The sequence below is a fragment of the Anas platyrhynchos genome, chromosome 37 (genome assembly GCF_047663525.1).
Source record: "Anas platyrhynchos isolate ZD024472 breed Pekin duck chromosome 37, IASCAAS_PekinDuck_T2T, whole genome shotgun sequence".
NCBI lineage: Eukaryota > Metazoa > Chordata > Aves > Anseriformes > Anatidae > Anas > Anas platyrhynchos.
In genome coordinates this window covers 3,405,823-3,433,436 of record NC_092625.1, presented here as the reverse complement: position 1 = coordinate 3,433,436, position 27,614 = coordinate 3,405,823, and the positions used below count along the sequence as shown (strand labels likewise).

The 27,614-nt window shown below is 64.3% G+C and overlaps 1 protein-coding gene and 1 long non-coding RNA gene across 2 annotated transcripts; both read left to right on the top strand.

The window, feature by feature from the left end:
• The first annotated feature begins 396 nt into the window (after positions 1-396).
• Positions 397-4,931, top strand: LOC140001110 (uncharacterized). The gene is made up of 6 exons (XR_011806255.1): positions 397-1,655; positions 2,103-2,174; positions 2,262-2,352; positions 3,083-3,235; positions 4,179-4,267; positions 4,844-4,931. It is a non-coding gene; the product is annotated as an uncharacterized lncRNA (long non-coding RNA).
• A 2,932-nt stretch (positions 4,932-7,863) lies between these two features.
• On the top strand, positions 7,864-27,614 carry LOC140001072 (cohesin subunit SA-3-like). Its single transcript, XM_072032211.1, has 31 exons — positions 7,864-7,958; positions 8,044-8,137; positions 8,213-8,311; positions 8,633-8,729; positions 8,809-8,885; positions 9,327-9,531; positions 9,612-9,763; positions 9,836-9,909; positions 10,911-11,034; positions 12,303-12,401; positions 12,492-12,571; positions 13,321-13,428; positions 13,854-13,956; positions 14,105-14,262; positions 15,278-15,392; positions 15,931-16,020; positions 16,112-16,201; positions 17,549-17,737; positions 20,151-20,221; positions 20,669-20,756; positions 20,848-20,928; positions 21,892-21,984; positions 22,068-22,281; positions 23,432-23,565; positions 23,653-23,754; positions 24,290-24,435; positions 25,884-26,017; positions 26,251-26,356; positions 26,608-26,713; positions 26,811-26,849; positions 27,472-27,614. Exons 1-31 carry the CDS (start codon positions 7,900-7,902, stop codon positions 27,475-27,477), a joined length of 3,333 nt encoding a protein of 1,110 aa, XP_071888312.1. The 5' UTR covers positions 7,864-7,899; the 3' UTR covers positions 27,478-27,614.

The following is a 27,614-nucleotide window of genomic DNA, read 5'->3' as shown; positions in this document are numbered from 1 at the left end:
CCAATGTCCTTGTCCCGATGTCCCCACCCCTATGTCCCCGTGCCAATGTCCTTGTCCCAGTGTCCCCATCCTGATCTCATATCGATGTCCTTGTCCCGATGTCCCCATCCCAGTGTCCTTGTCCTGATGTCCTTGTCCCCATGTCCCCATCCCATTGTCCCCGTGTCCCCATGCCCCCATCCTGCTGTCCCCATTGTCCCCCTGTCCCCGTCCCCCCCCTCAGAGCCGCAGGACGTAGGAGTCGCTGTGTGTCAGGTGCCACACCCAGCACTGGGGGGGTCCGGGGGGGGCGCGGGGGGGGCACTGGGAGAGGCTGAGGGGGCACTGGGAGAGACTGGGGAGGACTGGGACAGTCGGGGGGGGGCACTGGGAGGGGTGGGGGGGGCAGTGGGAGAGACTGGGGGGCGCTGGGGGGAGCTGGGAGGGCGTTGGGGGTCACTGGGAGAGGCTGGGGGGGCACTGGGAGATATAGGGGGACACTGGGAGGTGCTGGAGGGACACTGGGAGGTGCTGGGAGAGACCGGGAAGCACTGGGAGAGCACTGGAAGGTGCTGCAGGACTCTGGGAGAGACTGGGGGAACTGGGAGAGACTGGGAGGGAACTGGGAGAGACTGGGGGGAACTGGGAGTATTGGGAAAGCTTTGGAGGGGCACTGGGAGGCACTGGGGGAGACTGGAGGGGCACTGGGAGCACTGGGAAGGCTTTGGAGGGGCACTGGGAGCACCGCCCCTGGGCCATAGGGGGCTATAGGGACCCCAGGCAATAGGGGCCATAGGGACCCAGCTATAGGGCCCTATAGGGACCCACGCCATAGGGCCCTATAGAGCCCTATAGGGACCTATAGAGCCATAGAGGGCCATAGGGACCTATAGGGCTTTAGGGACCTATAGGGACCTATAGGGTCCTATAGGGACCCTGGGACATAGAGGGCCATAGGAAGACGCCTATAGGGTCCTATAGGAACCCCAGGCCATAGGGCCCTATAGAGCCCTACAGGGAACCTGGGCCAATAGGGGGCTATAGGGGCCCACCTATAGGATCCTATAGGGACCGCAGACCACAGGGTGCTGCTACAGGGACTTGGTTATAGAGCGTTATAGGGAACTGGCTATAGGGCTCCATAGGGACCCCAGGCCATGGGGTACCATAGTGACCTGGTTATAGGGCGCTATAGGGACCCGGCTATAGGGCCCCATAGGGACCCCGGGCCATAGGGGCCCACCTATAGGGCCCTAAAGAGACCCCAAGCCATAGGGGGCCATAGGGACCACCTATAGGGTCCTATAGGGACCCCAGGCCATAGGGACCCACCTATAGCGTCCTATAGGGACCCCGGGCCATAGGGGCCCACCTATAGGGCCCTGAGGAGACCCCAAGCCATAGGGGGCCATAGGGGCCCACCTATAGGGTCCTATAGGGACCCCAAGCCATAGGGGGCCAGAAGGACCCAGCTACAGGACCCCATAAGCACCCCAGGCCATAGGGCCCCATAGGGACCCGCTTCTAGGGGCCACAGGGCCTCCCCTATAGGGCCCCATAGGGACCCCAGGCCACAGGGGCCCTCCTCTGGGCCCCGCAGGCCCCGTCCCCAGGCCCCGCCCCCTGTTTGTGAGCGTGCGCGCTGCGGGCCGGGCGCAGGTGCGGGCAGGGGAGAGGTGAGGCGGCGCGAGGCGAGGCAGGCGGGGGGGGGGAGAGCCCCCTTCACGTGACCCCAGGGGGGGCTTGGGACCCCCCCACATTACCCTGAGGGGTTTTGGGGCCTTGGGACCCCCCCCCAGTGTGACCCTGGGGGGCCTTGAGGGGCCTTGAGGGGCCTTGAGGGGCCTTGGGACCGTCCCACACTGCTCGGGGGGGGGGGGATTTGGGGCCTTGGGACCCCCCCCGAGTGACCTTGAGGGGCTTTGGGACACCCCCCAATGGGACTCTGGGGGGCTTTGGGTCCCCCCCGTGTAACCTCAGGGGGTGTTTGGGGTCTCAGGACCCCCCCAAACGACTCATGGGGGGTGTTTGCCCCCCCCACGTCCCCATTCTGCAGGACCTGGGGGGGGCCCTCTCCAAATGGGGGGGCTTCCAACACCCCCCAACCTGTGTCCCCCCCCCAGCGCTGCTGTCACCATGTCCTCAAAGTTCCCAGCTGGTCCCCAGGACCCGCCCCCCAGCTCCCCCCCCAGCACGTGAGTTGTGTTTTTTTTTTTGTTTTTTTTTTTGGGGGGGGGAGGTGACAACAGCCCCCCCCCTTGCTGTCCCCACTGTCCCCACAGGGACACCAGCAGCAGTGATGACTCCGGCAGCGACATCGAGGCCACCCTGCAGGAGAAGCGGGGGGCTCAGGGGGGGCCCGGCCCCTGCCCCGTACGTGTCCCCTTTGTCCCGCCCCCCCCGTCCCCAGTCCTTACAGGGTCCCCGTGTCCCCTCACCCTTTGGGATCACCATGTCACCAATCCTTATAGTGTCCCCGTGTCCCCTGGCTCTTTGGGATCCCCATTCCCCATAGGGTCCCCGTGTCCCCAGTCCTTATAGGGTCACCATATCCCCTTGGCCTTTGGGGTCCCCATACCCCATAGGGTCCCCATGTCCCCAATCCTTATAGGGTCCCCGTGTCTTCTGGCCCTTTGGGATCCCCATTCCCCATAGGGTCACCATGTCCCCAATCCTTATAGGGTCACCCATTCCCCATAGGGTCCCCGTGTCCTCAATCCTTATAGGGTCCCCCTGTCCCCTTGCCCTTTGGGATCCCCATTCCCCATAGGGTCCCCCTGTCCACAGTCCTTATAGGGTCACCCATTCCCCATAGGGTCCCCGTGTCCTCAATCCTTATAGGGTCCCCCTGTCCCCTTGCCCTTTGGGATCCCCATTCCCCATAGGGTCCCCCTGTCCACAGTCCTTATAGGGTCCCCGTGTCCCCAATCCTTATAGGGTCACCATGTCCCCTCACCCTTTGGGATCATCGTGTCCCCAATCCTTATAGGGTCACCATATCCCCTTGGCCTTTGGGGTCCCCATTCCCCGTAGGGTCCCCGTGTCCCCTGGCCCTTTGGGGTGGCCGTGACCCCCACCCCATACCCCGCAACCCCTGGAGCAGGCGCTGGCGCAGACGGGGCCGGAGGTGCTGGGGGCGGCCTCCCGAGCCCAGGGGGCCCTCGGCAGCCGGGGGTCGCAGGTGCGGGGGCGGTGGGAGCTGGTGAGGAGCCGCCTGAGGGACCTGCTGGGGGAGCGCTGCCACCGCCTGCTGCGGGTACGGGGGGGGTCGGGGGATTTGGGGGGGGTTTGGGGGGGGTTCAGAGGGATTTGGGGGGGTTAGAGGGGATTTGGGGGGGATTCGGGGAGATTATAGGGGGATTATAGGGGGTTTCAGGGGGATTTGGGGGGGTTATAGGGGATTTGGGGGGGGATAGAGGGGATTTGGGGGGGCTATAGGGGATTTGGGGGGGATTCAGGGGGGTTATAGGGGGATTTCGGGGGGTTATAAGGGATTTGGGGGGAGTTAGGGGGAGTTTGGGGAGGATTTGGGGTGGGAATGGGGGCATGGGGGACCTGCTGCAGGAGCGCTGCCACCGCCTGCTGCGGGTATGGGGGGGTTCAGGGGATTTGGGGGGGTTTGGGGGGGGGTTGGGGAGATTTGGGGGGGTTAGAGGGGATTTGGAGGGAGTTAGGCGGGATTATAGGGGGTCCTGGGGGGGATTTGGGGTCTTTGAGGGGGGATTTAGGGGGATTAGGAGTGCAGGGGGAGAGGATTTGGGGTCCCTGGGGGGGATTTGGTGTTCCTGGGGGGGGTTGGGGTCCTTGAGGGGGGGGGGCTTGGGGTCCTCGGGGAAAGTTAGGGGGGGATTTGGGGTGTAGGGGGGGGCATTCGGGGTCCTCAGGGAGATTTGGGGTCCTGGGGGAGGATTTGGGGTTCCTGGGGGAGGATTTTGGGGGAATTTGGGGTCCTGAAGAGGGATTTGGGGACCTGGGGGGGGATTTGGGGTTCCTGGGGAGGATTTGGGGTCCTTGAGGGGGGGGCTTGGGGTCTTTGGGGGAAGTTGGGGGAGGATTTGGGGTCCTGGGGGGGGGGATTTGGGGGGGATTTGGGGTTCCTGGGGAGGGGGATTTGGGGTCCCAGGGGTGGGACAAACCCTGTGTGTGGGGGGGTCTCACATCGCCCCCCCCCTTTTTGTGCCCCCCCCCCCCCCCCCCAGAGACCTGGCAGGGCCCCAGCCCCCCCCTCAGCCCAGCGCTCACCTTCCCCCCCGTCCCCGTGGGAGCTCTGCATTCCCAGCCCAAGGGGGTGAGTTTGGGGGGGGGGGCACCCCCAAAATGGGCTGGGGGGGCAATGGGGGGAACTGGGAGGTACTGGGAGGGCACTGGGATGGGATGGGGGGGCACTGGGCATACTGGGGGGCACTGGAGGGGGACTGGGGGGGACTGGGAGGCACTAGGGTGAGACTGGGGGGCACTGGGCATACTGGGGGGGCACTGGGGGGGGTTATTGGGCATACTGGGAGGGACTGGGGTGGCACTGGGCATATCGGGGAGCACTGGGATGGGACTGGAGGGGCAATGGGCATACTGGGGGGACACTGGGGGATACTGGGATGGGACTGGGAGGGCACTGAGCATAGTGGGAGGGACTGTGGGGGGGGCACTGGGCATACTGGGGGACACTGGGGGTACTGGGATGGGACTGGGGGTGCACTGGGCATACTGGGAAGGACTGGGGGGAGGCACTGGGCATATTGGAGAGCACTGGGATGGGACTGGGGGGGCAATGAGCATACTGGGAGGGACTGCGGGGAGGCACTGGGCATACTGGGGGGGCACTGGGCATACTGGGAGGCACTGGGCATACTGGGGGGGCTCCCAGATTCGTCCCCAGGTTAAGTGTGGTGGAGGAGAAAGAGGAGGAGGAGGAGGAGGAGGAGGAGGAGGGGGGGGGGGCAGCAGCGAGGAGCCCCCACCACAGCTGGACCAGGTGAGCCCCCCCCCCACGGCCCCCCCAGCACCAAGGGGGGGGTCCTGGGTGCTTCCCCCCCCCCCCAGGTCCGGGACCTCTTTGACTCCACCATCCTGGGAATCGAGGTGAGGGGGGGGGGGCGAAATGTTGCCTCCCCCCCCCAAATTTCCCCCCAACGCCCCCCCCTTTTTTTTTGTTTACCCCCCCTACTTCCCCCCTCCCCAAATTTGGCCCCCCCCACCCCAAAATTGCCTCCATTTCCACCCTCTCCCCCCAAATACCCCCTCCAATTTTACCCCAATCCCCCCCCAATTTCCCCCCCCCAAATTGCCCCCCAAATTTTCACCCTCCCCACTCCCAAAGTGCCCCCTCACCCCAAAATGCACCCCCCCATTTCCACCTCCCCCCAAATCCTGCCATTTTCACCCTCCCCCTCTCCCAGCTCCCCCCCCCCCCAAATTTGAGGACCCCCCCCCCAAAAAAAAACTTCAGAAACCCCCCCAAAATTTGAGGACCCCCCAAAAAATCTGCCCCCCCCCAAAAAAAAAAACTACACCCCCCTAAATCCCGCTCCCGTTTTCACCCTTCCCCCTCTTACAGCCCCCCCCCCAAATTTGCGGACCCCCCCCAAAAAACTTTGGGACCCCCCCCCAAAAATTGGGACCCCCCCCAAATTGCCCCCCCCCCCCCATTTTTTGGGGGGGTTTCTTTCCCCCAGGACTGAGAGTGGAGCCGCAGCTGGAAGGCGTCGTTTCTGTTTTTTGCTGTTTTTTGCTGTTCTGAGCCCAAAATGTTGGGGGTCCCGCCCCCCACCCCCCACCCCCACACCCCGTTTGGTTCAATAAAGAGCGGGATTGGCAACGCGGCCTCAAAAAAGTTTAGTTTTGGGGGGGAGGGGGACGGGGGGGGCTGGTCCCAGTGGGTCCCCCGCCGATGTCCCCACCCCACCCCCGTGTCCCCCCCTCTTTGTCCTTGTCCCCCCCATCCTTGTCCCGGTGTCCCCCCCATCCTTGTGCCCCCCCCCCAATGTCCCTGTCCTCGATGTCCCCATTGGGGTTGTCCCCATCCCACTGTCCCCCTGTCCCTGTGTCCCCATCCCAATGTCCTTCTCCTGATGTCCTTGTCCCGTGTCCCCACCCCAATGTCCCCATCCCAGTGTCCCCATCCCGATGTCCTTGTCCTGATGTCCCTGTCCCCAAGTCCCCATCCTGCTGTCCCCATCCCAGTGTCCTTGTCCCTGTGTCCCCATCCCGATGTCCCCATCCTGATGTCTCCATCCCAATGCCACCACCCCGATGTCATCCCAATGTCCCCATCCCACTCTCCCCACCCTGATGTCCCCATCCCTGTGTCCTTGTCCCAGTGTCCCCATCCCAACGTCCTCATCCCAATGTCCTTGTCCCGATGTCCCCACCCCTATGTCCCCGTGCCAATGTCCTTGTCCCAGTGTCCCCATCCTGATCTCATATCGATGTCCTTGTCCCCATGTCCCCATCCCATTGTCCCCGTGTCCCCATGCCCCCATCCTGCTGTCCCCATTGTCCCCCTGTCCCCGTCCCCCCCCTCAGAGCCGCAGGACGTAGGAGTCGCTGTGTGTCAGGTGCCGCACCCAGCGCTGGGGGGGTCCGGGGGGGGCGCGGGGGAGGCACTGGGAGAGACTGGGGGGGACTGGGAGAGACTGGGGGGGACTGGGAGTATTGGGAAAGCTTTGGAGGGGCACTGGGAGGCACTGGGGGAGACTGGAGGGGCACTGGGAGCACTGGGAAGGCTTTGGAGGGGCACTGGGAGAACCGCCCCTGGGCCATAGGGACCCAGCTATAGGGCCCTATAGGGACCCACGCCATAGGGCCCTATAGAGCCCTATAGGGACCTATAGAGCCATAGAGGGCCATAGGGACCTATAGGGCTTTAGGGACCTATAGGGACCTATAGGGTCCTATAGGGACCCTGGGACATAGAGGGCCATAGGAAGACGCCTATAGGGTCCTATAGGAACCCCAGGCCATAGGGCCCTATAGAGCCCTACAGGGAACCTGGGCCAATAGGGGGCTATAGGGGCCCACCTATAGGATCCTATAGGGACCGCAGACCACAGGGTGCTGCTACAGGGACTTGGTTATAGAGTGTTATAGGGAACTGGCTATAGGACAATATAGGGACCCCAGGCCATAGGGTGCCATAGCGACCTGGTTATAGGGCGCTATAGGGACCCGGCTATAGGGCCCCATAGGGACCCCAGGCTATAGGGGCCCACCTATAGGGTCCTATAGGGACCCCAAGCCATAGGGGGCCAGAAGGACCCAGCTACAGGACCCCATAAGCACCCCAGGCCATAGGGCCCCATAGGGACCCGCTTCTAGGGGCCACAGGGCCTCCCCTATAGGGCCCCATAGGGACCCCAGGCCACAGGGGCCCTCCTCTGGGCCCCGCAGGCCCCGTCCCCAGGCCCCGCCCCCTGTTTGTGAGCGTGCGCGCTGCGGGCCGGGCGCAGGTGCGGGCAGGGGAGAGGTGAGGCGGCGCGAGGCGAGGCAGGCGGGGGGGGGGAGAGCCCCCTTCACGTGACCCCAGGGGGGGCTTGGGACCCCCCCACATTACCCTGAGGGGTTTTGGGGCCTTGGGACCCCCCCCCAGTGTGACCCTGGGGGGCCTTGAGGGGCCTTGAGGGGCCTTGAGGGGCCTTGGGACCGTCCCACACTGCTCGGGGGGGGGGTTGGGGGCCTTGGGACCCCCCCCGAGTGACCTTGAGGGGCTTTGGGACACCCCCCAATGGGACTCTGGGGGGCTTTGGGTCCCCCCCGTGTAACCTCAGGGGGTGTTTGGGGTCTCGGGACCACCCCAAACGACTCATGGGGGGTGTTTGCCCCCCCCACGTCCCCATTCTGCAGGACCTGGGGGGGGCCCTCTCCAAATGGGGGGGCCCCCAACACCCCCCAACCTGTGTCCCCCCCCCCACCGCAGATTTCACCATGTCCTCAAAGCGCCCAGCTGGTCCCCAGGACCCACCCCCCAGCTCCCCCCCCAGCACGTGAGTTGTGTTTTTTTTTTGTTGTTTTTGGGGGGGGGGGAGGTGACAACAGCCCCCCCCCTTGCTGTCCCCACTGTCCCCACAGGGACACCAGCAGCAGTGACAACGACTCCAGCAGCGACTTCGAGGCCACCCTGCAGGAGAAGCGGGGGGCTCAAGGGGGGCCCGGCCCCCGCCCTGTACGTGTCCCCTTTGTGTCCCCCCCCGTCCCCAAAGCCGTGCCCTCCCTTGTCACCCCCGTGTCACCTCCGCAGGTCCCCAAACGTCCCCGGAGGGAGCCCAGCGAGGACGGCAGCAGCTCGGAGGAGAATGTCCTCTACCAGGCTGTCATGGACGGCAGGGTGGCCATCGAGGTGACACGGGGACAGGGGGGGACATGGGGACAGGGGGGGACATGGGGGGACATGGGGACAGGGGGGGACACGGGGGCGACATGGGGACATGTTGGGGGGCACGGGGACACACAGGGATAAAGGGACACGCGAGCAAAACCAGCTCCCAAAGGGACACGGGGACGTGTCCACCTTGGGAAGCGGATATGGGGGGGGGGCATTTGCTCAAATGTGGGGCCACCACGTGTCACCACGTGCCACCACATGTCACCACATGCCACCACGTGCCACCACGTGTCACCACGTGTCACCATGTGTCACCACGTGTCACTGTACCCGCAGGTGGCGGTGGACGAGTGGCTGCAGGGCTACAAGCGGGACCGGGAGCCGGCCTTCCTGGAGCTCGTCAACTTCATCGTCCGCTCCTGCGGCTGCCGAGGTGCGGCCGCCCCGCTCCCCGTTCCCCTGTCACCCCCCCGGGGGACGTCCCCGTCAGCCGCCGTGTCCCCTCCCGGCAGGCACGGTGACGCTGGCCATGCTGCGGGAGCAGCAGAACACCGAGATCATCCAGCGGCTGACCGAGACCTTCAGCGAGGTACTGGGGGATGTGTGGTGGTGTGGGGATGCCGCCATCTTGTCTCCTCTGTGAGGCGGCCATCTTGTCGCCTCTGTGAGGCGGCCATCTTGTCACCAGTGTGACGCCGCCATCTTGTCCCCTTGCGTCCCTGCCACTTCATCCCTTTGCGTCCCCTCCATTTTGTCCCTTTTGTGACTGCAGCATTTTGTCTCTTGTGTCCCTGATACTTTAGTTTTATGCGCTGTTACCGTTTTCTCACCGCTGTGAGGCAGCCATCTTGTCACTGCTTTGACGCCACCATCTTGTCCCTTTGCACCCCCACCACTTTGTCCCTTTACGTCCCCCTCATTTTGTCTCTTTCCACCCCCATTTTCTCCCTTTCCGCCCCCATTTCCCCCCTGTCCATCCCCGCCGCCTCATCCCTTTGTGTCCCCGTTCTGCCCCCTTGTCCCCCCCCAGGACTCCTCCGACTACCCCCTGTCCCTCTCCACGGGGCCGTGGCGCCGTTTTCGGGCCTCTTTTGGGGCCGTGGTGACAGCGGTGGCCCTGCGGAGCCGCCACGCCATCCTCTACGATGGCTTCCTCCTCGGCGGCCTCACCGCGCTGCTCACCAGCCTCGCCGACACCCAAGTGCGCGCCTTCCGCCACACGGCCACCTTGGCAGGTAGGTGACACCCCCCACCCCCAACTTGTCACCCGCCGGGTGTCCCCGACGCCCCCCCGCCACCGTCCCGCTGTCCCCAGCCATGAAGCTGATGACGGCGCTGGTGGAGGTGGCGCTGGGGCTGAGCCAGCGCCGCGACAACACCCGGAGGCTCTACGAGGCCGAAAGGGGGAAAAGCCCCCCCCGGAGAGCCCCCGGCAAGCTGGAGGCGCTGCAGGAGACGCTGCAGGAGGTGGGTGACGTTTGGGGACGTGGTGGGGACACGGGCACGGGCGCCCCGGTGACGCCCATGGGTGCCGTCCAGCTCCAGGAGCAGCAGGAGGAGATGGAGGCCGTGATGAACGCCATCTTCAAGGGGGTCTTCGTGCACCGATACAGGTGGGGGGGCGCTGGAGTGGTGCTGGGCGGAACTGGGTACCACTGGGTGGCACTGGGTGGCATTGGGGTGGTGCTGGGGGGCACTGGGTGGCATTGGGATGGTGCTAGGGGGCACTGGGGTGGTGCTGGAGGGCACTGGGGTGATGCTGGAGGATACTGGGTGGCACTGGGGTGGCTCTGGGTGGCACTGCATGGTGCTGGGCAGCACTGGGGTGGTGCTGGGGGCACTGGGTGGCAGTGGGTGGCACTGGGAACAGCGTGGTTAGGGACTGGAGCCAGTGGGGAGAGCCCAGTTGGGGACTGGGACCAGTTTGGAACTGGGATGCAACCAAGTTGGGTTCTCCTTGGAGAAGGTTGTCACCAGGAGGGGTTGTCACTGTGGTGGCACTGGGGACAGCCCAGTTGGGAACTGGGACCAGTTTGCATCTGGGAATGAAACTAAGTTGAGTTTTCCTTGGAGAACGTCACCAGTTGTGGTTGGGAACTGGGACCAGTCTGGAACTGGGATGGAACCAAGTTGGGTTCTCCCTGGAGAACGTCACCAGGAGGGGTTGGGGACTGGGACCAGTTGGGACCTGGGACCAGATTGGAACTGGGACGAAACCAAGTTGGGTTCTCCTCAGAGAACGTCACCAGTAAGGGTTTGGAACTGGGACCAGTTTGGAACTGGGATGGAACCAAGTTGGGTTCTCCTCGGAGAACATCACCAGTTGTGGTTGGGAACTGGGACCAGTTTGGAACTGGGATGGAACCAAGTTGGGTTCTCCTCGGAGAACATCACCAGGAGAGGTTGGGGACCGGGACCAGGACGTTGTCACCAGGACACGGGGGTCTCTGGGGTGGCCCTGGGGACTCCGAGCGTGTCGGGGCCGTGGTGTCCCCGTGGCGGTGTCCCCAAGGCGCTGTCCCCGTGGCGGTGTCCCCGTCGGGGTGTCCCCGTGGCGCTGTCCCCGTGGCGGTGTCCCCGTGGCAGTGTCCCCAAGGCGCTGTCCCCCCCCCAGGGACGTGGTGCCCGACGTGCGCGCGCTGTGCATGGAGGAGCTGGGGACGTGGATGTGCAGCTTCCCGGCCTCCTTCCTCACCGACGGCCACCTCAAGTACCTCGGCTGGACCCTGCACGACAAGGTGGGGACATCCTGGGGACACCTCGGGGACACGGGGACAGCTGGGGGGCGTGGGGACACCGTGGGGACATGGGGATGCCTTGGGGACACAGGGACAGCTATGGGAGCGTGGGGGTATCTTGGGGACACAGGGACAGCTGGGGGGCATGGGGACACTGTGGGGACACCTCGGGGACACCTTGGGGACACACTGGGGACGCGGGGACACCGTGGGGATGCCTCAGGGATGTGGGGATGCCCCGGGGACATGGGGGCACCTTGGGGACACCTCAGGGACATGGGGACACCTCGGTGAAACATCAGGGACATAGGGACACCTGGGGGACATGGGGACACCGTGGGGACACACTGGGGACACGGGGACACTGTGGGGATGCCTCAGGGATGTGGGGGCACCTTGGGGACACAGGGACGCCTTGGGGGACACCTTGGGGACATGGGGTTCCCTGGGAGGGACACTTGGGGACCTTTGGGACTGGGAGAGGGGACACTTGGGGACCTTTGGGGCCAGGATGGGACACTTGGGAGCAGGAGGGGACACTTGGCATCAGGAGAGGAGATACTTGGGGACCTTTGGGGCTGGGAGGGGACCCTTGGGGACACTTGGGGACACTTGGGGCCAGGAGAAGAGACACTTGGGGTCCTTTGGGGCCAGGAGGGGCTGGCTGGGGACCACAGGGTCCAGGATGGGGGACACTTGGGGACCACTGGGGCTGGGAGAGGGGACACTTGGGGACACCTGAGGCCAGGAGGGGACCCTTGGGGATCCATGGGGACACTTGGAGCCAGGAGAGGAGACACTTGGGGACCTTGGGGCTGGGAGGGGACGGCTGGGGACCTTTGGGAGCAGGATGGGGGACACTTGGGGCTGGGAGGGGACACTTGGGGACATTTGGGGTCAGGAGAAGAAACACCTGGGGACCTTTGGGGCCAGGACGGGGGACACTTGGGGACGCTTGCGGACACTTGGGACCCGGAGGAGCTGGCTGGGGACCTTTGGGGCCAGGATAGGGGACACTTGGGGACCACTGGGGCTGGGAGAGGGGACTCTTGGGGACCTTTGGGGCTGGGAGGGGACACCTGTGGACACTTGGGGCCAGGAGAGGAGACACTTGGGGACCTTGGGGCCAGGAGGGGACAGCTGGAGAACTTTGGGAGCAGGATGGGGGACACTTGGGGCTGGGAGGGGACACTTGGGGTTAGGAGAGGAGACCCTTGGGGACCTTTGTGGCCGGGAGGGGACACTTGGGGACACTTGGGGACCCGCAGCAGGGGGAGGTGCGTCTGCGCTGCGTGCGGGCGCTGCAGGGGCTGTACGCCCGCCGGGACACGGCCGCACACATGGAGCTCTTCACCGGGCGCTTCAAGGTGAGCGTGTCCCCCCCCCGTGTCCCCAACGCTGTCACCTCCCTGCCGAGGTCCCCAGGGGGTGACAACGGGTGTGTCCCCCCCCCCCAGGCCCGCTTGGTGTCCATGGTGCAGGACAAGGACCCCGTGGTGGCCGTGGAGGTGGTGAAGCTGCTGACGGTGATGCTGGAGTGAGTTTGGGGACGTTGGGGACACGGGGGGGGATGTTGGGGACACTGGGGACATGGGGAGGGGCCTGGGGGATGTTGGGGACACTGGGGACATGGGGGGGACCTTGGGGAAATCGGGGACATGGGGAGCATTGGGGATTGGGGGCAGGGGGATGTTGGGGACATGGGGGGGGACATTGGGGACAAGGGGGGGACACTGGGGACATGGGGGACATTGGGGATAATGGGGACATTGGGGATGGGGGACATTGGGGGACATGGGGACGTTGGGGACATGGGACACTGGGAACATGGGGACATAGGGGCGTTGGGGACATGGGGGGGACACTGGGGACATGGGGGACATTGGGGACATGGGGATATTGGGGATTTGGGGGGGACAAGGGGGACATTGGGGATGTTGGGGTCATTGGGGACATTTGGGACAGGGGAACATTGGGGATGGGGAGATAAGGGGTACATTGGGGACGGGGGGCAGGCATGGGGGACAAGAGGGACATGGGGGGGACATTGGGGACAAGAGGGACATGGGGGGGACATTGGGGACAAGGGGGACATTGGGGGCATTGGGGACGTTGGGGACACGGGGGATGGGGACACTGGGGACACCGGTTAGGGTCTGAGAGCACCAAGGGGGACACAAAACGGGCGAGACGAAGCCAGGCAGGACACGGGGCTGGGGGGTTGGGACACGGCTCGGGGACAGGGGACACAGCCGGGGGACAGCGGTGTCCCCGTTGTCACCCCAGCACTGTGGCCGAGGCGCTGACGGAGGCCGATTGTCACCGCGTCTACCCGGCCGTCTTCTGCAGCCGCCGTCCCCTCGCCACCGCCGCCGGCCTCTTCCTCTACCGCAGGTGAGGCCGGGCCACCCCCTTGTCCCCTCCTGTGTCACCTCCCCTGTCCCCTGTCCCCTCTCGGTGTCACCCCCCGGGTATCGTCCCCAGTCGGTGCTGCCACCGGGTGCGAGGCTTGGTGGCACCTGGGGATGTCCCCGTGGGGATGGTGGCACCCGGTCCTGCCTTGTCCCCTCTGGACCCTTTGTGTCCCCAACTCTGTCCCCACACCCATGGGACCCCCTTGTCCCCATCCTGTGTTCCTTTATGTCCCCAACCCTGTCCCCATCCCCATGGGACCCCCCTGTCCCCATCCCATGTCCCTTTGTGTCCCCAACCCTGTCCCTGTCCCCACAGAATCCCCCTGTCCCCATTTCTTGTGTCCCTTTGTGTTCCCCCCCCCCCGCTGTCCCCTCCCCAATGTCACCCCCTGTCCTTGTCCCCAGCCTGCTGTCCCCGCGGCACGAGGGTGACACCGAGCCGTCCCCTGGCAGCGGGGACAACCGCACCTTCTTCCGCCTGCTGCTGACCTTCTTCATCGAGAGCGAGGTGACACCCTGGGGACACCCTGGGGACAGTCTGGGGGCACCCAGGGACACCCAGGGACACCCTGGGGACACCTAAGGGACTCTGGGTGACACCCAGAAGACACCCAAGGGATCTCTGGTGACACCCAAGAGACCCCGGGTGACCCCAGGGGACACCCAAGGGACCCCGGGTGCCAGCGCTGTCCCTGTCCCCAGCTCCACCAGCACGCCGCGTACCTCGTGGACAGCCTCTGGGACTGCGCCGGGACCCAGCTGCGGGACTGGGACACGGCCGGGGGGCTGCTGCTGGAGGAGGCCCCCGAGGAGGGTGGGCAACTGGGAGCCACTGGGAGGGGACTGGGAGGCACTGGGAGGGCGCTAGGGGGCACTGGGAAGGACTGGGAGGCACTAAGGTGGCACCAGGGGGCACTGGGAGGGACTGGGATGGGACTGGGGTGCACTGAGATGATGCCAGGGGGCACTGGGAGGGCACTGGGAAGAACTGGGAGGCACTGGGGGGTACTGGGGAGTACTAGGATGGGACTGGGAGGAACTGGGGATAACTGGGAGGGCACCAGAGGGCACTGGGGGGGACTGGGATGGGACTGGGGGGGCACTGGGAAGGCACTGGGATGGACGTGGCTGGGGCGGGGACTGCTGCTGGAGGTGGCCCCTGGGGAATATGGGCAACTGGGGGCACTGGGAGCCACTGGGAGGGGGCTGGTGGGAACAAGGGGGCACTGGGACGGGACTGGGGGGGGCACTGGGATGACACTGTGGGGAACTGGGGTGGCACTGGGGGGCACTGGGAGGGAACTGGGAGGCACTGGGATGGCACTGGGAGACAATGAGGGGAACAGGGATGGGACTGAGGGGCACTGGGGATAACTGGAAGGGACTGGAATGGGACTGGGAGGGTGCCAGGGGGTACTGGGAAAGACTGGGAGGCACGGGGAGGATGCTAGGAGGGAACTGGGAGGCACTGGGGGGTACTGGGGAGTACTGGGATGGGACTGGGAGGAACTGGGGATAACTGGGTGGGCACCAGGGGTCACTGGGAGGCACTGGGATGGTGCCAGGGGACACTGGGATGATACTGGGGGGAGCTGGGGGGCACTGGGAACCTCCTCAACCCCCTCCCAGTCCCCCCCAGTCTCCCCCCCCAGCCCCCTCCCAGTCCCCCCCAGTCCTTCCCAGTCCATCCCATTCTCCCCCCAGCCCCCTCCCAGTCCCTCCCAGTCCATCCCAGTTGTCCCAGCCCCCGTCCCAGTCCATCCCAGTCCCCCCCCAGTCCCCCCCACCCCCCTCCCAGTCCCGTCCCAGTCCCTCCCGGTCCATCCCAGTTCCCCCCCCAGCGCTCAGCGACCAGCAGGAGAAGGCCCTGGTGGAGATCCTGGCGGCAGCGCCAAGCGGGCGGCGGGGGAGGGGCCCCCAGTGGGACGGGGACCCCCCCGCAAGGTAGGGGGGGGCGGTGTCACCTGGGGGTGACTGTCACCTGGGGGGGGTCTCAGTGTCACCAAAGGGGGTTATTGTCACCAGGGGGGGGTCATTGTCCCCAAGGGTGGGGGGTTATTGTCATGTGGGGGGGTGTTATTGTCACCTGGGGGGGTCTCACTGTCCCTGGGGGGGGGTCTCAGTGTCACCAAGGGGGGGTTATTGTCATCTTGGGGGGGGTCATTGTCACTTGGGGGGGTTATTGTCACCCGGGGGGGTCTCAGTGTCACCAAGGGGGGGTCAGTATTATCTTGGGGGGGGTCATTGTCCCCAAGGGGGGGTCTTAATGTCACCAAGGGGGGGTTAGTGTCCCCAACGGGGGGTTATTGTCACTGGGGGGTGGGCCGTTGTCCCCAAGGGGGGGTCTCAGTGTCCCCTTTGGGGGGTCGCTGTCACCTGGGGGGGGTCAGTGCCACCTGATGGGGTATCATTGACCCCCAGGGGGTGTCATTGTCCGGGGGGGGGTCATTGTCATCATTGTCACCTGTGTCCCCCCCCCCAGGCGCCCCCCAAGGGGAGGCGGGCGGTGACGGAGCAGCGCTCGCGGCTCAGCCTCTGCCTGGCCCCCATCCTGCCCCGGCTGCTGGCCAAGGTGAGGGGACCCCGGGGGGGCCTCGGGGACATTTTTGGGGTGGGGGGACACCCGGGTGACCCCCCCTCACTCCCTGTGACCCCCCCAAAAGTTTTCGGCGGACGAGGAGAAGGTGACGCCGCTGCTGGAGGTGCTGAGCTGCTTCGAGCTCAGCGTCTACTGCACCGCGCGGCTGGAGAGGGTGAGCACAGGCCCTATAGGGTCAGCCGGCCATATAGGGTCACCTGACCCCAATCCTATAGGGTCGGCTGGTCCTTTAGGGTCACCTGGTCCTTATAGGGTCACCTGACCCCAATCCTATAGGGTCAGCTGGTCCTTTAGGGTCACCTGGTCCTTATAGGGTCACCTGGCCCCAATCCTGTAGGGTCAGCTGGTCCTTTAGGGTCACCCAGTACTTATAGGGTCACCTGACCCCAATCCTGTAGGGTCACCTAGTCCTTTAGCGTCCCCTGGTCCTTTTAGGCTCACCTGGTCCCAATCCTATAGGTCAGCCGGTCCCAACCCTATAGGGTCACTCAGTGCTATAGGATCACCTGGTTCTTATAGGGTCACCTAGCACCAGTTCCATAGGGCCACCTGGTCCCTACAGGGTCACCTGGTCCCATAGGGTCACCCTGTCCTTATAGGGTCATCTTGTCCTTAGAGGGTCACCTGGCCCCAATCCTATAGGGTCACCTGGTCCTTTAGGGTCACCCGGTCCTTATAGGGTCACCTGGTCCCAGTGCTATAGGGTCAGCTGGTCCCAACCCTATAGTGTCACCTGGCTCCAGTCCTATAGGTTCATCTGGTCCCTATAGGGTCACCCGGTCCCAACCGTATAGGGTCAGCTGGTCCTATAGGGTCACCCAGTCCTTATAGGGTAACCTGGCCCCGATCCTGTAGGGTCACCCAGTCCTATAGGGTCATCTGGTCCCAACCCTATAGGGTCACCCAGTTCTATAGGGTCACCATGTCCCCTCACCCTTTGGGGTCCCCTGGCCCTTTGGGGTCACCATGTCCCCAATCATTTTAGGGTCACCCATTCCCCATAGGGTCCCCGTGTCCCCTCACCCTTTGGGATCACCGTGTCCCCAATCCTTATAGGGTCGCCATGTCCCCTGGCCCTTTGGGTTCCCCGTGTCCCCAATCCTTATAGGGTCCCCGTGTCCCCTTGCCCTTTGGGATCCCCGTTCCCCATAGGGTCCCCGTGTCCCCTCACCCTTTGGGATCACCATGTCCCCCAGTCCTTATAGGGTCACCCATTTCCCATAGGGTCCCCATGTCCCTTCACCCTTTGGGGTCCCTGTGTCCCCTCTCCGTTTGGGGTCCCCGTTTCCCCAATCCTTATAGGGTCACTGTGTCCCCTTGCCCTTTGGGGTCCCCGTTCCCCATAGGGTCCCCGTGTCCCCTCACCCTTTGGGATCACCATGTCCGCAATCCTTATACGGTCACCCATTCCCCATAGGGTCCCCGTGTCCCCAGTCCTTATAGGGTCCCCGTGTCCCCTGGCCCTTTGGGGTGGCCGTGACCCCCACCCCATACCCCGCAGCCCCTGGAGCAGGCGCTGGCGCAGCTGCAGGAGCTGGTGCAGAAGCACACGGGGCCGGAGGTGCTGGGGGCGGCCTCCCGAGCCCTGGGGGCCCTCTGCGACCCCCGGCTGCCGCTGCGGGGGCGCGGGGAGCTGGTGAGGAGCCGCCTGGGGGACCTGCTGGGGGAGCGCTGCCACCGCCTGCTGCGGGTATAGAGGGGATTGGGGGGGATTTGGGGGGGAATTGGGGGGATTTGGGGAGATTTTGGGGGGTTAGAGGGGATTGGGGGGGGTGAGAGGGGATTTGAGGATGTTAGAGGGGATTTGGGGGGAATTTGGGAGGATTACAGGGGGTTTTGGGGGGATTTGGGGGGGGTAGAGGGGATTTGGGGGGGTTAGAGGGGATTGGGGGGGTGAGAGGGGATTGGGAGGGTTAGAGGGGATTTGGGGGGGATTCAGGGGGATTATAAGGGGTTTGGGGGGAGTTTAGGGCGGATTATAGAGCATTTTGGAGGGATTTAGGGGGGTTAGAGGGGATTTGGGGGGGTTAGAGGGGATTTGGAGGGGATTTAGGGGGGGTTAGAGGGGATTTGGGGGGATTTGGGGTGGGTTTGGAGGGATTTGGGGGGATTTGGAGGGGTTATAGGGGATTTGGGGGGGATTAGGGAGTGTTTGGGGGGATTCAGGGTGGGTTTGGGGGTTATAGGGGGAGTTTGGGGGCATTTATGGAGGTTATAGGGGATTTGGGGGGGATTTGGGGGGGTTCAGGGGGATTTGGGGTGGGTTTGGAGGGATTTGGGGGGGTTAGAGGGGGATTTGGGGGGGATTTGGGGGGATTCAGGGGGATTATAAGGGGTTTGGGGGGGATTTGGGGTGGGTTTGGGGGGTTATAAGGGGAGTTTGGGGGCATTTATGGAGGTTATAGAGGGTTTGGGGGGATTTGGGGGGGATTTGGAGGGATTCGGAGGGGCTATAGGGGATTTGGGGGGGATTTGGGGGGATTTGGAGGGGGTTATAGGGGGGTTTGGGGGGCTATAGGGGATTTGTGGGGGATTCAGGGGGATTTGGGGGGTTATAGGGGATTATAGGGGGATTTAGGGGGGGTTAGAGGGGATTTGGGGAGATTTGGGGTGGGTTTGGAGGGATTTGGGGGGGTTAGAGGGGATTTGGGGGGGATTCAGGGGGATTATAAGGGGTTTGGGGGGAGTTTAGGGGGGATTATAGAGCATTTTTGAGGGATTTGGGGGGTTATAGGGGATTTGGGGGAATTCAGAGGGGTTTTAGGGGATTTGGGGGGGATTATAAGGGTTTTTGGGGGGATTTGGGGTGGGATGGGGGGTTATGGGGGAGTTTGGGGGCATTTATGGAGGTTATAGAGGGTTTGGGGGGATTTGGGGGGGATTTGGAGGGATTCGGAGGGGTTATAGGGGATTTGGGGGGGATTTGGGGGGATTTGGAGGGGGTTATAGGGGGGTTTGGGGGGGCTATAGGGGATTTGGGGGGGATTCAGGGGGATTTGGGTGGTTATAGGGGATTATAGGGGGATTTAGGGGGGGTTAGAGGGGATTTGGGGAGATTTGGGGTGGGTTTGGAGGGATTTGGGGGGGTTAGAGGGGATTTGGGGGGATTCGGGGAGATTATAGGGGGTTTTGGGGGGGATTTGGGGGGGTTTGGGGGAGTTAGAGGGGATTTGGGGGGGATTCAGGGGGATTATAGGGGGTTTTGGGGGGGCTATAGGGGATTTGGAGGGGACTCAGGGGGATTATAAGGGGTTTGGGGGGAGTTTAGGGGGGATTATAGAGCATTTTGGAGGGATTTGGGGGGGTTATAGGGGATTTGGGGAGGATTCAGGGGGGTTATAGGGGGATTTGGGGGGGTTATAGGGGATTTGGGAGGGTTTAGGAGGAGTTTGGGGAAGATTTGGGGTGGTAATGGGGTGGGGATGGGGGCATGGGGGACCTGCTGGGGGAGCGCTGCCACCGCCTGCTGCGGGTACGGGGGAGTTCAGGGGATTTGGGGGGGTTAGAGGGGATTTGGGGGGATTTGAGGGGATTATAGGGGGTTTGGGGGGGATTTGGTGGGGTTAGAGGGGATTATAGGGGGATTTAGGGGGGGTTAGAGGGGATTTTGGGGTATTTGGGGAGATTATAGGGGATTTGGGGGGATTCAGGGGGGTTAGAGGGGATTCGGGGGGGATTCAGAGGGGCTATGGGGGATTTGGGGGGGATTTGGGGTGGGTTTGGAGGGATTTGGAGGGTTTATAGGGGTTTGGGGGAGTTTAGGGGGGATTATAGAGCATTTTGGAGGGATTTAGGGGGGTTATAGGGGATTTGGGGGGATTCAGAGGGGTTATAGGGGATTTGGGGTGGGTTTGGAGGGATTTGGAGGGGATTATGGGGGGATTTGAGGGAGTTTAGGGGGGATTATAGAGCATTTTGGAGGGATTTAGGGCGTGATTCGGGGGGATTATAGGGGGTTTTGGGGGGATTTGGGGGGGTTGTATGGGATTTGGGATGGATTTGGGGTGGGTTGGGGGGCTTAGAGCTGGGCTGGGGGTGTTGGGGTGTCCCCAGCCCCCCGGGGTGTCCCCAGCTGTCCCCAACCCCCTGTCCACCCCCCGCAGTTGCCGTCCCTGGACGAGGAGGAGCTGTACAGCGCCACCGCCACCCTAAAGCGCCTCTCCGTCCTCTTCAAGTGTGCCCCGTGTCCCCAGCGTGTCCCCGGCGTGTCCCCAACATGTCCCCAACGTGTCCCCAACGTGTCCCCAGAGTGTCCTCAATGTGTCCCCAATGTGTCCCCAAGCGTGCCCCCCCATCCCCTGGGGCGCTGGCCCCATGTCCCTGTCCCCTTTCCCCCTATTCCCATGTCCCTAGTATTCCCTGATGTCCCCTTCCCAATGTCCCTGTCCCCTTCCCAGTATCCCCGTCCCCTTCCCAGTGTCCCTGTCCCCATTTCCATGTCCCTGTCCCCTTCCCAGTGTCCCCATCCCCTTCCCAGTGTCCCTGTCCCCATCTCCCTGTCCCCATGTCCCCACCTCCATGTCCCCATATCCCCATGTCCCCTGTCCCCATGTCCCCATGTCCCCATGTCCCCTGTCCCCATGTTCCCATGTCCCCATGTCCCCTGTCCCTGTCCCCGCAGCGCCCACGACCTGACGCCCTGGCAGCTCTTCGAGCCCTGCACCCTCCTCCTGCGGCGCGCGGCCGACACGGGCAAGGTGCCCCCGCAGGTACCTGGGGACACTGGGGGACACTGGGGACACTGGGGACATTGGGGACAACTCCAGGGAGGGGACACGAGGCCACCGTGTGTCCCCACAGCTCCTTGTCCCCGCCATCACCTGCGCCCACTTCCACATCCTCTGGGAGCTGTCGCGGCTGGCCAACACCGACGTCCCCCAGGTGAGCTTGGGGACATGGGGACAACTGGGGACACTGGGGACAGTTGGGGACATTGGGGACACTGGGGAAGGGGACAGGGACATGGGGGCACTGGGGGAGGGGACGGGGACATGGGGACACTGGGGGTAAGGGGAGAAAAGGGACGCTGTGGGGACAGGGACTTGGGGGTTTGGGGACGTTGGGAAGGGGGCAGGGGTGTGGGGACGGGGATATGGGGACACTGGGCGGGGCTGGGGACATGGGGACAGAGGGACATGGGGCAGGGGACAGGGACAGGATATGGGGACAGGAATAGGACACGGGGACAGGACAGGGGGACGGGACATGGGGACAGGGATAGGACACAGGGACAGGACACAGGGAAAGGAACAGGGACATGGGGACATGGATGGGGACATGGGGACAAGAATAGGACACAGGGACAGGGACATGAACATGGGGACAGGGATAGGACATGGGGACAGGGACATGAGGACAGGAATAGGATGTGGGGACATAGATGGAGACATGGGGACAGGATGTGGGGACAGGGACAGGACACAGGGATGGGGACAGGATATGGGAACACGGATGGGGACATGGGGACAGGAATAGGACAGGGACAGGACTTGGGGACAGGGACAGGACACGGGGATGGGGACAGGATATGGGAACACGGATAGGGACATGGGGACAGGAATAGGACAGGGACAGGACTTGGGGACAGGGACAGGACACGGGGATGGGGACAGGATATGGGGACGGGGACAGGACACGGGGACGGGGATGGGGACACCACATGGGGACACATGGGGACAAGGACCCCCAGCAGCGCCACCACCCCAGGGTAGGGACAGACAACAGGGGGACAGCGGGGAGGGGACAACAGGGGGACAACCCCCTCTTTGCGAGGACGTGGCCCCGGCTTGGGGACATCCCCAGGTGCCAGCCGGCTGTCCCCAAATGCCACCCGGCTGTCCCCAGGAGCAGCTGCTGAGCCTGAAGGACAAAACCACCTCCTTCTGCGCCCTGTGCCAGAGCTGCCTCTCCAACGGCGACGCCGGCGTCCGGGAGCAGGTGACAGCGAGGGGACAGAGGGCGAGGTGGCACCTCGGTGGCCCCGTGCCGACCTTGTCCCCGTTGTCCCCGTTGTCCCCAAGGCCTTCGTGGTGCTGAGTGACCTCCTGCTGGTGCTGGGCCCCTCGGGGACACGCGGGGCCGGGGCGGCGCTGGCCCCACTGCGGCTGGTGCCCGACGTGGAGCTGCGCTCCCAGCTGGCCGCCGTGCTCCTCGACCACGTCTTCAGCCCTGGGGACAGGGACGGTGACGGTGAGGTCCCCAACGCGTCCCCAACCCGTCCCCAAGGTGGCCCCGGTGAGCACCAGGTGGCCCCTGTGCTCGTGAGGTGGCCCCAAAGCGGTCCAGGTGGCCCCGATGGCCCTAGGGTGGCCCCAGGACATCTCCGAGCAGGCCCTGGTGGCCTCAAGATGTCTTTGGCGTGGCTCTGGTGGCTCGGAGATGTCCCCTCGTGTCCCCAAGGTGTCCCCTCGTGTCCCCAGGGTGTCCTCTTGTGTCCCCAAGGTGGTCCCCAGGTGGCCCTGGTGGTCCCCAGGTGGCCCAAGTGGCCCCAAAGTGGCCCCAGGACATCTCCGAGCAGTCCCTGGTGGCCTCAGGGTGTTTCTGACGTGTCCTTGGTGACCCCAAGATGTCCCCTCATGTCCCTAAGGTGGTCCACAGGTGGCCCTGGTAGCCCCCAGGTGGCCCTCATGGCCACAGGTGTCCCCTCAGTGTCCCCTTGCCCTCCCAAGCCCCCTCAAGGACCATCCCCAGCTGCTCCTGGCATCCCTTTGGTGCCCCAAATCCCCTCAACGTCCCCTTAGTGCCTCCAAACCCTATGGAGGAGCTACACTGGCTGCTCCTGGTGTCCCTTTAGTGTCCTTTCAGTGTCCCCAAGATGTCCCCTGTGTCCCTCTGATGTCCCCAAGATGTCCCCAATCTCCCTGGAGGACTTCTCCCATCTGGTTCTGGCTTCCCTTCAGTGCCCCAAATCCCCTCAACATCCCCTTAGTGCCCCCAAACCCCACGGAGGACCTCCCCCAGCTGCTCCTGGCATCCTTTCTGTGTCCCCAAGATGTCTCCTGTGTCCCTTTGATGTCCCCAAGATGTCCCCAAACCCTCTGGAAGTCTTCTAGCTGCTTCTGGCATCCCTTTGGTGCCCCAAATCCCCTCAGCATCCCCTTAGTGTCCCCAAACCCCATGGAGGATCTCCCCCAGCTGCTCCTGGTGTCCCTTTAATGTCCCCTCAGTGTCCCCAAGATGTTCCCTGTGTCCCCAAGATGTCCCCAGTCCCCCTGAAGGACTTCTCCCAGCTGCTCCTGGCATCCCTTTGGTGCCCCAAATCCCCTCAACATCCCCTTAGTGCCCCCAAACCCCACGGAGGACCTCCCCCAGCTGCTCCTGGTGTCCTTTCCGTGTCCCCAAACTGTCCCCAAGCTGTCCCCAAGCTGTCCCCTTGTCCCCGCAGAGCCCGATGCCGCCGAGGCACACATGGAGGACCTGCACCGCCGCCGCATGCTGCTGGCCGGCTTCTGCAAGCTCATCATCTACAACGTCCTGGAGCCCAGCGCCGCCTCCGACGTCTTGAAGTACTATGACAAGGTGGGGACAGGGCTGGGGACACTGTCCCCCCCCCTGCTGTCCCCTCGGCTCTTTGGGGACCCCCCGTGCCGCCCCGTTTCCCCCCAGTTTCACGCCGAGTACGGGGACATCATCAAGGAGACGCTGGCGTGCATCCGCCGCATGGACGGCCAGGAGTGGGCGCGCGTCGTGCTGCTCAGCCTGCAGCAGGTCCGGGGGGGGTCCTGGGGGGGCTTCAGGGGGATTTGGGGTTGTGGGGGGGCTCCAGAGGGGGCTTTAGGGTTCCTTGGGGGGCTTCAGGATGTCCTGGGTGGGCTTCAGGGGAATTTGGGGTTCCTTGGGTGCTCCAGAGGGGGATTTGGGATTCTTAGGGGGCTCCAGGAGGTCATGGGGGGCTCCAGAGGGGGCTTTTGGGGTCCCTGGGGTGCTCTGGGGGGGGGCTTCAGATGGATTTGAGGTCATCAGGGTACTCTGGGGGGGCTTTTGGGGTCCCTGGGGGGCTTGAGGACATCCGGGGGGGGATCAGATGGATTTGGGGTCATTGGGGGGGGGCTCCGGGGGGGCTTTTGGGGTCCCCTGGGGGGTTCTCAGAGGTTTGGGGGGGGGGGATCAGATGGATTTGGGGTCATTGAGGTGCTCCAGGGGGGGCTTTTGGGGTCCCTGGGGGGCTCCAGGTAGATTTAGGGTTATCGGGGGGACTCCGGGGGGGGGGATTTTGGGGTCTTTCTGACCGTGCCCCCCCCAGGTGATGACGGAGCTGCTGATGGAGCACGGCCCCGGGGTGCGGGGGGTCCCCGCTTTTGGGGGGCTGCGGGATTTGGGGCGCCGCCTCTCCCTCTTCTTCGGCCCCCGCCCCCAACCCAACCGCCAAGTGCTGCTGCGCCTGCACCGGTAACGGGGGGGGCCACCAGGGGGGCATGGATATTTGGGTGGGGGGTCCTGGGGGTGTGGGGAGGGGGTTTTGGGGGGATAAGAAGGGGTTTGGGGAGGATAGGAGGGGATTTGGGGTGCTGGGAGGGGGCTGTGGGGTTTGGGGGGGCCCAGGGGCATTTGTGGGGGGGCTCCGGGGTATTTGGGGGGGCGTTGGTTTTTTTTTTTGGGGGGGTCTGGGGGTGTGGGGAGGGGGTTTTGGGGTATAGGAGGGGGTTTTGGGGTGATGGGGGGGCTTTCGGGGGGGCTCTGGGGTGTTGGGGCAATTTGGGGGGGGTCAGTGGTATTTGGGGGGGGCTCTGGGGGATTTTTGGAGGGGTCCTGGGGGTCTTGGGAGGGGGTTTAGGGGTGGTGGGAGGGGGGTTGCGGGCATTTTGGGGGGGTTGGGTCCATTTGGGGGAGGCTCAGGCTTTTTTTGGGGGGGGGGGTCGGGGTAATTGGGGGGGGGCTTGGTTTTTTTTTGGGGGGGGTCTGGGGGTGTGGGAACGGGGTTGGGGGGGTTTTGGGGGCCTGAGGAATTTGGGGGGGTCTGAAGGGGTTTGGGGGAGTCTGGGGGGGTTTGGGGGGCCCTGGGGGGATTTGGGGGTCCCGGGCCTGACCCCCCCTGCTCTGTGCCCCCCCCCCCAGGGACGGCATCGCCTTTGCCCTACAAGAGGGTCCGGAGGGGGGTCCGGGGGGGATCCGGGGGGGGCCCCCCTGTACCTGCCCTTCCTGGAGGTGCTCAGCGAGTTCTCCCCCCGCCTGCTGCCCCCCGACCGAGCCCTGCTGTGAGTGGGGGGTGTCCTGTGGGGGGCATTTGGGGTCCTGGGGGGGATTTGGGGTACTGAGGGGGGATTTGGGGTCTTTGAGGGGGATTTGGGGTGTGTGTGTGGGGTATTCGGGGTCCTCATGGATATTTGGGGTCCCTGAGGGGGATTTGGGGACCTTGGGGGGGGATTTGGGGTCCTGGGGGGAATTTGGGGTCCTGCGGGGGGTTGGGGTCCTTGAGGGGGGGGCTTGGGGTCCTCGTGGAAAGTTAGGGGGGGATTTGGGGTCCTTGGGGGGGGCATTTGGGGTCCTTGAGGGGGGGGCTTGGGGTCCTTGGGGGAAGTTGGGGGAGGATTTGGGGTCCTGGGGGGGCGGATTTAGGGTCCCAGGGGTGGGATTTGGGGTCCTTGGGGGGGGGATTTTGGGGAGATTTGGGGTCCAGAGGGGGGGATTTGGGGTTCCTGAGGGGGATTTGGGGGGGATTTGGGGTTCCTGGAGGGGGATTTGGGGTTCTTGTATGGGGATATGGGGTTCCTGGGGGGGGGTTGGGTCCTGGGGGGGATTTGGGGTGCAGGGGGGGATTTGGGGATCTTGGAGGAAAATTTGGGGGCCCTGGGGGGGTGGATTTGGGGTCCCCCCCTAATTTTTGCCCCCCCCCCCAGGCTGACCCACCTGCAGCAGAGCTGCCAGCAGCTGGGGATGACCCCCCCGGAGCGGTCCCCGTGGCCCCCCCTGGCCGCCTACCACCGCTCCCTGCAGCCCCCCGAGCCCCCCCAAAAGAGGAGGTGCACAGAAGGTGAGGCGGGGGGCAGCGCCCCCCCGGGACCCCCCCCAATGTGCCCCCCCCCCCCAATCTCCCTCCCGTCCCTTGTCCCTGTGACCCCCCCTTGTCCCTGTCCCCCCCCCTTGTCCCTGCCCCCCCCCCCAAGGGAGGGAGGTGACAAATTGGGGGGTGTCCTTGGGGACAAATCCTGTGTGTGGGGGGGTCTCACATCGCCCCCCCCCCTTTTTCTACCCCCCCACCCCCAGAGACCTGGCAGGGCCCCAGCCCCCCCCTCAGCCCGGCGCTCACGTCCACGGTGCTGCGGGTCCCCCCCGGCCCCCCCTGGGAGCTCCGCGTTCCCGGCCCCAGCAGGTTAATTTTGGGGGGGGGGGGGGGCACCCTCAAAATGGGCTGGGGGGGGCAATGGGGGGAACTGGGAGGTACTGGGAGGGCACTGGGATGGGATAGGGGGGGCACTGGGCATACTGGGGGGCACTGGAGGGGGACTGGGGGGGACTGGGAGGCACTAGGGTGAGACTGGGGGGGCACTGGGTATACTGCGGGGGACTGGTGGGGGCACTGGGTGTACTGGGGGGGCACTGGGCATACTTGGGGGCTCCCAGCGTCGTCCCCAGCCTGAGCGTGATGGAGGAGGAAGAGGAGGAAGAGGAGGAGGAGGAGGAGAGGGGAGGGGGCAGCAGCGAGGAGCCCCCCCCGCAGCTGGACCAGGTGAGCCCCCCCCCCACGGTCCCCCCAACACCAAGGGGAGGGTTTTGGGTGCTCCCCCCCCCCCCAAAAACCCCCTAATTTGTGCGCCCCCCCCCAGGTCCGGGACCTCTTTGACTCCACCGTCCTGGGAATCGAGGTGAGGGGGGGGGCCCGAAATGTTGCCCCCCCCCCCCAAAATTTCCCCCCAACGTCCCCCCCTATTTTTTTGTTTACCCCTCCTACTTCCCCCCTCCCCAAATTTGAGCCCCCCCACCTTAAAATTGCCTCCATTTCCACCCTCCTCCTCCAATTTTACCCCAATCCCCCCCCCAATTTTGCCCCCGCCAAATTTGCCCCCCCATTTTCACTCTCCCCCCTCCCAAAGTGCCCCCCCAAAATATTGCTCCCCCCACCCCAAAATGCACCCCCCAATTTCCACCTCCCCCTAAATCCTGCCCCCATTTTCACCCTCCCTCCTCCCCCAGCTGCCCCCCCTCAAATTTGAAGACCCCCCAAAAAATTTGGACCCCCTCACAAAATTTAATGACCCCCCAAAAAATCTGCCCCCCCCAAAAAAAACAACCCCCCCCCAAATCCTGCCCCTGTTTTCACCCTCCCCCCTTTTACAGCCCCCCCCAAATTTGGGGACCCCCCAAAAAACTTTGGGACCCCCCCAAAGTCTGGGGACCCGCCTAAAAATTGGGGGACCCTCCCCAAAAATTGGGGGACCCCCCCAAATTGCCCCCCCCGCCATTTTTGGGGGGGTTTCTCTCCCCCAGGACTGAGCGTGGAGCCGCAGCCGGAAGGCGTCGTTTCTGGTTTTGCCTGTTTTTCGCCGTTCTGAGCCCAAAATGTTGGGGGTGCCAACCGCCACCCCGCACCCCCGCACCCCGTTTGGTTCAATAAAGTGCGGGATTGGCAA